Here is a 12,785-nt window from a genome sequence, read left to right as displayed (position 1 = left end):
GTGCCTACTGACGTTCATGGCAATTTACCAGTTTTTATTTTGTTATCATGCATTTATTTTTGTATTCTTTAGACAGTGTGGTGTATTCCTTAGATTCACAAAATTCTTTTCGAGAGACCTACAATACAAGGGAGAGATATAGAAAGAAGAGAAAGGAGAGAGGGAAGGGGGAAGAGAGGGAGAGAGACAGAAAGGAATATAATATTGCATTGTATCAGAATACAGAGCATAATATAATACAAATTTAAAAATAACACAATGACTGCAAATAAATTTGAGAAAGACTATACTATAGGTAATTTTATTTGTGATATCAAATATGTTTACATTAATTTACATTATTATCTAAGTTGTATTCATTTTCCTTTTTCTCAAATATTACAGTGGTGTATTATATGCAAAAAGTCAAAGTCATATTTATTTTCGACATGTCTAATGAGACGATTAGTTCTAATGCTTTTATTTTCTTTGAAAATGTCCAGTGTTCTCAACAACCGAATTCAAAGACTCCAAACTATCAAAAATTCCGCAGCACGACTCGTTACTCGTAAAAAGGAACGAGATAACATTGGTTACCCGTCCAATTTCGAATCCAACTCAAGAGTTTGTTAGTATATCAATGTCTCTATGGACTTGCTCCATCATACCTAAATGATTTAGTTACTGTCTATAAGCCAAAACATCATCTACGTTCACAACGTAAGAATATGTTAATCGTTCCTCCAATATCAACCAAAACATCGGTTTACGTGGGGAAAGTTTATTTGCTTAGTGCAGTCCCTGTTCTATGAAACAAACTCCCAAATTCCCTAAAAGCAATCGATTCAGTTAACAAATTCAGAACAGTCTACTTGTTTAAATTGCACCTTGCCTCGACAAAGTGACCTCACCAACACATATCTTTCTCTCCTTAATTTTTTGAAGCGCATAGAGACATATTTGTTACGCATTATGCGCTATACAAATAATATTGTTATTATTAACAATTGCCATGATTGCGATGTAAATCATATATTTCTAACTAGGCTTATAAGTGATAAATGATATAAGTGATATAAGTTTATTCAAACCAATCAAGTGATATATTACCAATATTTAGTACAAGGTTGGCAAAGAGAATAAAACATGAAAGGCTTGGGACCCCATAAAAAGCAGAGCTTGTGAAATGGGCCCCTAAATAAAATTAATATAAGAACATAAAAAACAAAGAAAGATATATAAAATATTATAGCAAAATATTGATGATAAAACAAACATACAGACAGAAAAAATAATATAAGATAAGACACAAAATGATAAAACATTGTAGCAAAAATATTGATGTTAAAAGCAAACATACAAAAATAAGAGAATAATATTTACAATGCTAAAATAGAAAGTAAATAAAAGATTAATTTAAGACATTTTGCAAGCTCTCAAATAAGAATTTTCGACATGCTTTTTTTAATATTGGTAGCCTTGGACTGGATCTTATGCTTTGCGGTAATCTATTCCATTGTTTGACACAAGCTATCAGAAATGAATTCAAAGCGGGTTTTGTTCTTACAAACGGTTGATGGATAAGATTTTTCTGACGTGTATTGCACGAATGAATGTTGGAGTTAACAACAAAAGCATCTGTTAAAATGAACAGTTTTCAGTACATTGTGATTTGTACATGAATATTAAACAGTCCAAGGATACTAAATCATCAAGAGGCAGAATATTGAGCTGCCGAAATAAAGGATTGCTTGGACTTCTGTAATTCGAATATGTAATGAGTCTGATGACTCTCTTTTGAACGATCAGTAGTTTGTTTAAATGATTCCTGTAAGTATTCCCCCACACAACATTACAATATATTAAGTGAGGCACAATGATAGAACTGTATAGAGTTACTAAACTTTGCTGGGGTAAAAAGAAACGTAACTTGTAAATCACGCATACACTCCTTGAAACTCATTGCTGACGTGGTTTTCCATGATAAATGATCATCTACCGCAACTCCTAGAAACCGCACATCTTGACTATATACGATATATCTAATGACCTCCTATTGATAATGAATCTATACCATCAGGGATTCTCCTACCCCTTGTTCTAAATACAACATATTGTGTTCTACTGGTGTTTAATAAAAGCTAAATAGGCAATCATAAGTTGAAGTAAAAAGAATTTAAGGGTAAAGCGATAAAAACAAGAAGCTCTACGAATAAGAAATTATAATTTTACATGACAGCAAGTGTAGGCCAATTTACAAAAAAAAAACAATGAAATCATGCTTGAAAACACTTGTGTGTCTAATTGAAAATATCATGTCATATTTTCTTTCAATTCCCCTTGATCAACATAAAAAAAATTACCACAAAATCACAACAAATAGACAGAAACTCCAAGGTTTTACAAACCAACCTCAAACATAAAAGAAGCACGCCGCTTTTTCAAATGAAATCTCTAGAATGCAATGAAAGTATATACATATATGAAAATACAATATCCACAACCTTTTTGGAAAAAAACAAACACAAGTAACTGGTTATCGTATTAGTAATATTTCAACATTAGAAAGGCTAAAATTTAGTCACTATGTTTTGTTGTTTGCATTGATAACATTTGATGAGTATGCTTAACTAGTTTCAATATTGATCAGAATTTCGCACGTCGACAAAAGATATGCATATGTGTTTCGAAATTATTAGTAAAAAGGCCTTCGAATAAAATTCGTTGCAGCAATTGAATAATCAGACACTTTTATTTCTTCAGTTAATGCTAATATAAGAAAAATGATTAGGATCTTATCACGATTATATCTACAATAATAGAGGGGGTGTACTTTCTCCTTGCCAATAAGTTTTTTAAATAACACAGGAGTAATTATGAAAATTCGGATGCAAAAATAGAGTTTTAAGGACGTTCCACAATTAAAATGAATTCCATGTGATTTTCACCAAATTTTGCAAAGAGTTACGTTGGTATCTATGCATTATGAAAATGCAAAAATGATAAAGGTTCATGTGCTTATTTTTTTCTATGGGACTTCAAAATCGCCGTATTTGAATGACATGAAATGTTGCGCACAAAGAGGAATTATGTCTCTCTTAGACCTCACGAATTCACGAAATGAGTTTAAATCATCTTTGCTCTGTCGATATCCCATCAAACTTCATCAAACTTTTTAGGATATGTAACTAAGTGGATACCAAAGTAGGGGATTATCTTTTAATTGGCAAAACTTGGAGTCAACAGCGCCCTCATTTTACAAGAATGGTGCAAAAACTTCCAAAACACAAATCTTCCAAAAACGTGAATCTACTCGAAAGTAAAAAAAAACGTGTATAGTTTAGGCTGCACTTCATTCAAAATCCATGACATTTTCATCGAATTCGGGAAATTTGTAGTGTTGCGAGTTGGCTTGAAGCAGCTTAAAATCCGCCGAAAACGGGCAAAAGTCTAATGCCATGAATACCGTCTAAAATGTACAAAATACGAATGGTTCCGTAGTTCTGCTCCCAAACATTCAAAATCCATGTAATTTTCCACATACTCTCTAGATTTGTAAAGGAATATATTCTGAGGACATTAAAACATAAAAAAATATTGGGTTCATGTGTTCGTTTTCAAATTATCAGTGTCCAAAGTATTGCGAGTTGGCTTAAAACAGCCCAAAATGCGCCGAAAACAAGCAAAAGTCTGATAATACCGTCGTGGTTCCGTAGTCTTGCTCCCAACCACGTCATTTTCATCATACTTTGCACATATAAACTTTAGCACCTGAATATTCTTAATATGTAAAAATTAAGATGGTCCCAAGTGCTTGATTTTTTGCTAAATGAGCTGCAAAATTCACCCAAATGGATGTTCCTAAGAATTGCGCATTCTAAAGAATTTGGCATTTTTAGACCTCACGAAATCACAACAATGAGTTCAAAGCTCTATTACTAAGTCAAATCCATGAAAATGTCATCGAATTTCGCAATATAATAATTATTTGCATCCTTAAGATGGAAAATCTATTTATATTGCTATCACTGGTTTGCTCTTCTAAGTCTAACAGCACGCTCACTTCTTAGAAATTGTGCAAAAGATGACAAAAACTCAACTTAAAAATTCGAAATTCCAATAACAAACTTGAGAAGTACAAGAATCCATGTCATTTTCACCAAACTTTGCAAAGTTGTAGAAGAAGGTGTAATACCTTAGAGGTGCAAACATAAAAAAGTTGGGTTCATGCGCTTGTTTTCAAACTATCAACACTTTTATTAGAGCAAATGTGTTTTTTTTTAACCCAAAAACGCGCAAAAACCTTTGTATCTATATATAATATTATGTGAGGAAAAAATCCAAACCGTTCTACCTCCTATTCCAACTCGGGGTCATATTCGTCATACTTTGCATCACTTCAGAGTAAATTATTCTTAAATTGTAGAGTAATTAAAAAAAATGGTCCATGGAATAATTCCACTTTAATAGCTCATAAAATGGCACATCGGATCTGCAATAAGTGCAGATATGGAAAGTGGAACGTCCTTAAAGTTTTGCGTATTTGCGTAAAATGTTATTTGCACACAATGGATGAAATGAGACAGACAATGTCATGGATGCACTAGGCCTACTTCTTTTGTATGAAATATAAAATATTCAACTTTTTGTAGATTTTACAATATGAAAAGCCTTTGATCAGATTGAATCACAAAAAAGGGAAACAATGGCAATCTTACTTCGTTTTCATTTCGATTTCCTGCAAGTTTGCCAAGTTTGCCAGCTTCTCCAGGAAGAATGCAGCATCGGCTAACTCTGCCACTAACTCGGCAATCTCTGCCACTCCTTCTGTAGCGACCAGCATAGCAATGAAAGCTGCAATTTGCGCCGAGGTGATGATCCAATCATACCACTTCATTTCAGACAATAAGGCTTCGGTTATGTCCCAGAAGACATCCTCATTGAAACTATCAACAACAAGCACGATCATATCTTTCGCCATTGCTAGATAGTCGCCATTTTTACAATCTTTCTGTATTTTATCAACATCATCAATGAGCGTTTTGCTCTTGCCAAGGGCATCCAAAGCAATTTGGATGGCCCTTTTCACTTCTTCCTCATCATCAGGAATATTGATTCCGATGAGCTCGAGGAGGAGGATAATGCATTCTACAACAATACTGGCTATTTGTAATTGACTAGCTTTGTTACGGTTCGAACTCAAACAAGTTAAATTGATGTCGGGCAGAAACATTGCACCGTCTCTGGTTACTTTGGCAACTTGACCCTCAACTGTCATTACAAATGTTTTCTTTCCAAGTGCCCTCGCCATCCCATTAATTCTGTCACCTGGTAATTGTGCCAAGACATCCTTCAGCTTGTACCCTTTCTCTCTAGCATGTAACATTTGATTCACCTCAATAAGCGTGGCTTCCGATGCCTTCCGCAATTCCTCGATCTTGCCCTCATCACTAGCTCTTTTGTAGTCGTCTGGAAAGCGTTCCATCACCGTGTGTAATGCAGCTTTGGCTTTGAATTCATCAAATATCTGCTTGAAAGCCATCTTTCTGTGATATATAATAAGGAAAAAGTCTCATTTTGCTCAAATCATTTATTCCCCAATATAGAGAAGCGGCACGGTTATCGAAGGTTTTAGACATTTTGTTGAGTGACGTTGAGTTAAGAGGTGACTTGAAAACTGGATATTCCAGTTAAGGAGGCTTGGGCAATTAAAATTTAACTTTATTGCTGAAGACGCATGATAAAATAAACGAGTAAAAATCGTAAAGGGATGGCTATTTCTCAAGCGCGCGGCGCTTTGGGGTCAGAATTTTAAGACTTGTGGTATTTTATTTATTTGTTTATTTTGATTAAGAAACCAGCTAAATTGGGTGGTAAGTCAATGGACATGATTTCTGAAGCTTATTTACTCTTGTTACGGGTATTTCTTCATACATTTTTTTGGTGCTTTATTTTCATATTTTTTCATGACTTCAAATTGTATTTGGGAGACGATTCCCTAAAAAAAATCGATGACTTCAAGCAAACCAGTACACCGTTGAATGATCATCAAAATAACAGCAATAAAAATATGAATCAACCTCAAAAAAAATGTTAGGTTTGATTAGTTTATGATCCCATAAAGTTTCAAATACTTAGAAAATAACGTCATGACAACTTCGAGAAAATACAATATATTAAAAGGTATTCACTCTACTTGTTTATTTACTTGGTTTGTTTTACTGTTTCCTCCCAAAGAACTATATTATCTTTCTAATTCAAAGCAATAGTTTTAAAGAGATCTGATGAGCTGACAAGATGATCGTTAAAGGATTACGAATAAACGTTTCTTTGAATTTGAATAACTCCCTACGTTTTTTCATGTGTAGCAGTGGGGAATTGAATGACCTGTAACAGCCTTAAACATACTGATTATTTCAGGAAAGAGAGAGAGAGTGAGGACCCAACGAACAGCAATTCTTATTACAACATTAGTAATGTTAGTAATGTTGTAATAAAAATGTTGTAATAAGAATTGCTGTTCGTTGGGTCCTCACTCTCTCTTTTTCCTGAAGTAATCAGTATGTTTAAGGCAGTTACAGGTCATGTAATTCCCCACTGCTATCGATATAGGTATACGCTAGATTGCCATTTCAGTTTTTATAACATTTTTTATTCCTCAGAGAAGCAGTTTATCACGTTAAATGTTGTTCCAGCCCACATCACAATCGATTTTTTTGAAAAATATAGAAAATTTGCTTACTGTAATTTGTTGCGACAGCTCCGTTGAGGCCTTCCAATTCAAAATCCCGACCTTTTCTATGGAGAACGCTAACGGTTAGTTACGACGGTAGTTGATTTTGGAAGAGACTTGGGGCCCGTCGTCGTGGTAGTAAAACTCTGTCCTGCAATGAAAATTGTGTGACATGATATTTTTATCGTTTCGCATCTGGAATGGAAACATTCAATCTGCATTTCGTGTGCAAAATTCTGGTTGCTACTATGGTAACAGCGATATATCCGATTTAGGACGACTTTCTAGAGCCACATTTGGTTCCTCCCAGAGCTCAAGAGGCCGCCCGGGGGGGGGGGGGGCACTTCCATTGAAGACAGGGACCTGGGAACGATTTTTTTCAGTGGGGGTGCTGAAATCTCTCCTCAAAGGTGGGGGGTGGGCACAATTGAGTTTTACATAATTACACACACAAACACAGACACACACACCCTCACATATATATATATATATATATATATATATGAATCCATGACAAATACTCCGGCGACGATTGCTCCGGTGACAAATGCTTCCCGAAATGCTACATACATGTATATGCTCCGCGACATTTGCTCCGCCGATATTTGCTCCGGTGACAGTTGCTCCGCCGACATTTGACATTTGCTCCGCCGATATTTGCTCCGCCGATATTTGCTCCGCCGATTGTTGCTCCGCCGACAGTTGCTCCGCCGACAGTTGCTCCGCCGACAGTTAATCCGCCGACTTTTGCTCCGCCGATAATTGTTCCACATTTAGCGATAAATGCTCCTGCGACAAATGCTTCCCGAACGAAACATGCTCCGGCGACAATTGCTCCGCCAATATTTGCTCCGTCGACAAATGCTCCGCCGACAATTGCTCCGCGAACATTTGCTCCACCGACATTTGCTCCACCGACAATTGTATCGCATGTAGGCACAAATGCTCCTCTGATAATAACTCCGCCGAAAACGCCATCCACCGAAGAATTATTGTTCATTTTGTAAAAATAACAACGCTTCTTCTCCAAAGCTGTATGGTCATTATTACTATTCTACATATTTTCAATATTCCTAAGGGAATTGCTCAGCGGAAAGAAATTGTTTTGCTCAAATTAAATTTCCCATCAGCGCTTTTATCTCGATTATTTATCCCTTTCTTTCCTTGAAAACCACCTTATCCCCGTCCCTCTCTCCTCCTGTCTTAAAATATAGCTATCTCTCTGCATTCCTAGTAACTTCTGTTCCTATTCCTTTTACACCCTCTCCCTTCTTCTCTATGCTATTTTGGTCTGTTTTCACTGTTTATTCTTCTATTTTTTTCCTAGCCCCTCTAATGGAATTGAAAACTAATAAAGTTTCGCAATCTTGTTAGAAAGGTGTTTCCTGTCACTTTCACTTCATTTTCTTTCATTATTTTTCCCTTCAATTACGTGCAGTGTGAAAAAAAACTATCTTCTTAAAAATTAGTTTTTACAGACTTGCTGAGGACGTGCTTTGGAGCCATTCAAAGAATAGGCATTGTTTGATCACGCTGAACTAACCTCAAACTGCAACAAAATAATCTGTTAAAATATGATCATGCATAAAGGTTGATAACTACATACAATAACAAATGGCAATGAATGACTTTTTAAAAGAAAAAAAACCTGTTTAACTTTCTTTTACAAAGCTATTTTTCCGACATTTTGTCAAAACCTAGCCAACACAGTTTATAAAAACAAAATAGAAAACAAGGTCGAAAATCATTTACAATATGACAAAGTAAAAAAATAGAAAGCAAAGTTAAAACAGGAACTCATCACGCTATGCCAAATGCTTGTCAAAATTCTTTTAAAAACCAAAGATATGAAATGTAAGTACATGGGTATAAAACTACCAAAAATAAATTTCGCATATAACATGTATAAGTACAGCGTTTAAAAAAAGTGAATAATCTTAACAAAATATACGTGAAATAAACTAAGATGAGTAAATACATTGCATGTATGAGGCTTGTATCTTTAAAAAATAAAATAAAAGAATAGATTGCAAAAATATCATTATGGTATAAATAATTTTGCATCCATGGAACCGGGGATATGAAATCATTCAAATATCAAGATATAGGTAAAAAGAAGTATAGCTTAAGAAAGGTTAATGAATCATTAAGTTGTTTTTAATTAGGATTTTGAAGATCATAGGGATGTCTGTTTCAGTTATAATGGAGGGCATGTCTGAACAACTATTTGAATAATTCTAAACCCGGATTTGGTAAAACTACATTGAGGGAATTTGCCTTTCTAGTATTAAAAATGTGACGAAAAAAACAACTTTCGTGACATTTATGTATATGTGTAAGACAGTCAATACATTAAAACATTAGGGTGGTTAAAAATAATATAGTCTTTAACTGATACTTGGCCAAGAAAAACAAATCTGCAGTAGGTTTCTTCCTCTACTTGTCTCATAATAAAAAAATACCAGTGACAATTCGTGCAGATCTTTTTTATTTACAATCTCTAAAATTTTATTTTAGAAACATCTAAGGCAATTTCCCCGTACTGCCCATAGCAAGGGTGAATGATATATTTCTAATGTTTGTACGATGTATTCAAAATAGATATTGAAAGTTTCCCAGCTAGCACAAAAACATTCTAAAAAATATTATAATAGTGTTAGGTAAAGGTTACGAAAACTTTTTTAAAATGTCAATATATATGGTTATATGTATGGTTAGGGAAACATTTTTATATAAAACGTTTAGCAATAATATTTTTAAAATGTTATTAAAACGTTTGTTTGCATTTTTTTGTAAAATTATAATGATGTTTCAAAAACATTATTTTCTTTCAGCATAAGAACATTTTGGTCAGAAAATTATTAAAATGTTAAACGCGAGGATTTAAATGTTGTATTAATGTTGTAAAAACAATCTTACAAAACATTATTTGGAAAACACAAGTGAGATCTTTTCGAAATGTTATTAAAACATTATGTGCTACCAGGTATATATAGATCTGCACGTAATTATTTGTATATACACGCCAAGTAAAATAGGTTCAACTTTACACCTTTAATATCAGTAATTCCATTAATATAAAAGGTGCAGATCAATGTCACACTAAGAGCATCTTTAATGGTGCATTTTTGTACCTACTTTGCACCAGGCGCGGATCCATGGGGGGGCCGAGGGGGCCTTGGCCCCCCCCCCCCCCTTCGGCAAAAAAAAAGAAGAGAGGGAAAGAAAGAGAAAAAAGAGGGGAAAGAAAAGAAGAAAACAAGAGGGGGAAGAAGGGAAGAAAAAAGAGAGAGGAAAAGGGGGGGAAAGAAAAGAAGAAAAGGGAAGAGGGGGAAGGAAGGGAAGGAAAAGGGAGAGGAAAAGGGGAAAGAAAGAGAAGGAAAAAGAGAGGGAAAGGAAAAGGAGAAAAAAAAGAGAGAGAGGGGAAGAGGGGAAAGGAAGAGAAGAAAAAGAGAGAGAGGAAAAAGAGGAGAAAAGGAGAAAAAAGAAGAAGAGAAGAAAAGGGAGGGGGAAGGAGAGGGGGAAGAAAAAAGAGGAAGAGGGGAAAAGAAAAGGAGAGAGAGGAAGAGGGAGGAAAGAAGAGAAGAAAAAAGAGAGGGGAAAGAAAAGAAGAAAAAAGAAGAGGGGAAAGAAAAGAAGAAAAAATAGGAGAAGAAGAGGGGAATAAAGAAAGAGAAAAAAGAGGAAGAGGGGGAAGGAAGAGAAGAAAAAGGGAGGGGGAGGGGGAAGAAAAAAGAGGAAGCAGGGAAAGAAGAGGGGGGGAAGAGAGAGGAAGAAGGGAAAGGAAAAGGCGAAAAAGGAGAGAGAGGAAAAGGGAAGAAAGAAGAGAAAAAAAGAGAGAGAAGGGGGAAGAAAAGGGGAAAGGAAGAGAAGAAAAGGGAGGGGGAGAGGGGGAAGAAAAAAGAGGAAGAGGGGAAAGAAAAGGAGAAAAAGGAGAGAGGAAGAGGGAGGAAGAGGGAGGAAAGAAGAGAAAAAAAAAGAGAGAAAGAAAAGAAGAAAAGGAGAGAGGAAGAGGGGAAGGACGAGAAGAAAAAAAGAGGAAGAGGAGGAAAGAAAATGATGTTCGAACCAAAAGGGCGCCGAAATGATGTTCGAATGAATGTCAAAATGATGTTCGAACTGGGGGCGCCAGATTGATACTCGAACTAGGGGGGGGGAGGGGGCCGAATCGATGTTCGAACTAGGGGGACGCCAAATTGATACTCGAACTAGGGGGGCTCAGAATTGATGTTGGAACTAGGGGGCGCCAAATTGATACTCGAGCTAGGGGGGCCGAAATTATATTCGAACTAGAGGCGCCAAATTGATATTCGGAATTAGGAGGACGCCGAAATGATGTTCGAAGGGATGTTAAAATGATGTTCGAACTGGGGGCGCCAAATTGATACTCGAACTAGGGGGGGGGGAGGGGCCGAATCGATGTTCGAACTAGGGGGACGCCAAATTGATACTCGAACTAGGGGGGCTCAGAATTGATGTTGGAACTAGGGTGCGCCAAATTGATACTCGAACTATGGGGCGCCAAATTGATGTTGGACCTACATGTAGGGGCGCCGAATTGATATTCGATCTAGGAGGGCGCGAAAATGATGTTCGAAGGGATTTTAAAATGATGTTCGAACTGGGGGCGCCAAATTGATACTCGAACTAGGGGGGAGGGGCGAATCGATGTTCGAGCTAGGGGGCGCCAAACTGATACTCAAACTAGGGGGGCGCCGAATTGATGTTCAAACTAGGGGGGCGCCAAATTGATACTCGAGCTAGGGGGCGAAATGATTTTCGAACTAGGGAAACCAAATTCAGTTCGAAGGGATGCCAAAATGATGTTCGAACTGGGGGTCGAATTGATGTTCGAACGGGAAGGGGGGGGGCGAATTGATGATCGACCTACATGTAGGGGCGCCGAATTGATACTCGAACTAGGGGGGGGGGCGCCGAATCGATGTTCGAACTAGGGTCACCACATTGATGTTTGAACTAGGGGGCGCCGAATTGATATTCGAACTAAGGGCGCCAATTTGATGTTCCAACTGGGGGCGCCAAATTGATGTTCGACCTAGGGAGGCCAAATAGATGTTCGACGTAGGGGGGCGCCGATTGAATATTCGAACTAGGGTCGCCAAATTGATGTTCGAACTAGGGGGCGCCGAATTGCTATTCGAACTTGGGGCGCCAAATTGATGTTCGAACGAGGGGGGCGCCAAATTGATGTTCGAACTAGGCGGCGCCAAAATGACGTTCGAACTATGGGGCGCCGAATTGATGTTTGAACAAGGGGGAGGGGGCGAACTAATTTTCGAACTAGATGGGGGCGCCAAATTGATGTTTGAACTGGGCGGGGCGCCAAATTGATGTTCGAACTAGGGGAGCGCCGAATTGATGTTCAAACTAGCGGGGCGCCAAATTGATGTTCGAACTAGGGGAGCGCTAATTTGATGTTTGACCATAAGGCGACATGTTTCAGAAGGGGGAGGGCAAAGTGATATTTCACATGGCGCCAAAATCATGTTCAACCGAGGGCGCTAAATTGACCTTGAACTTAGGGGGCTCCATGCAAATTCATGTTCGACCAGGAGCGCAACATTGCTCGTATTGCCTGTTTATAGTGAAATTTATTTCCTGCCCAAAAAGGTTAAATTAATGCGGCTGATTTAAAATATCCTGTTTTTACGATAATAGACAAAAATCAATGTGCTCGAGTTTGAAGTTTGTTTTGCAAGATAGGTAACCTGTTCAGGGTCAGAAAAGGGGTAAATATCAAATTCAGCTGGCGCTACGCGCTCGCAATATTTGATTAGTGAGGTGTGTATCCTCTCCATCGATCACACGTACATAATTCCTTAAAATGTTAGTGTTTTTCAAGTCAATATACATAGGCCGATCCAGGGGGGAAAGTTTTTGCCCCCCCCCCCCCCATGGTGGCGCAACAAAAAAAAGGGAAAAAAAATAAAAAAAAAGACGAAGAGAAAAAGGAAAAACTTTTAGATTAGGAATTATACCTTAAAAGAGTCCTTCTTAAGTCAGTATATAAAAAATTGAGCTCGCGCTACGCGCTCGCATCACTGTTTAGTTA

General features: G+C 37.2%; 1 protein-coding gene across 1 annotated transcript; it reads right to left on the bottom strand.

Moving 5' to 3' along the window:
* Positions 1-276: 276 nt before the first annotated feature.
* Positions 277-6,870, bottom strand: LOC135154453 (uncharacterized). The gene is made up of 2 exons (XM_064100597.1): positions 6,722-6,870; positions 277-5,525 (listed from the first exon to the last, which is right to left on the bottom strand). Exon 2 carries the CDS (start codon positions 5,519-5,521, stop codon positions 4,694-4,696), a length of 828 nt encoding a protein of 275 aa, XP_063956667.1. The 5' UTR covers positions 5,522-5,525; positions 6,722-6,870; the 3' UTR covers positions 277-4,693.
* Positions 6,871-12,785: the final 5,915 nt, after the last annotated feature.

The sequence above is a fragment of the Lytechinus pictus genome, chromosome 6, assembly GCF_037042905.1.
Source record: "Lytechinus pictus isolate F3 Inbred chromosome 6, Lp3.0, whole genome shotgun sequence".
NCBI classification, from domain to species: domain Eukaryota; kingdom Metazoa; phylum Echinodermata; class Echinoidea; order Temnopleuroida; family Toxopneustidae; genus Lytechinus; species Lytechinus pictus.
This window is presented reverse-complemented; position numbering and strand designations above follow the sequence as displayed.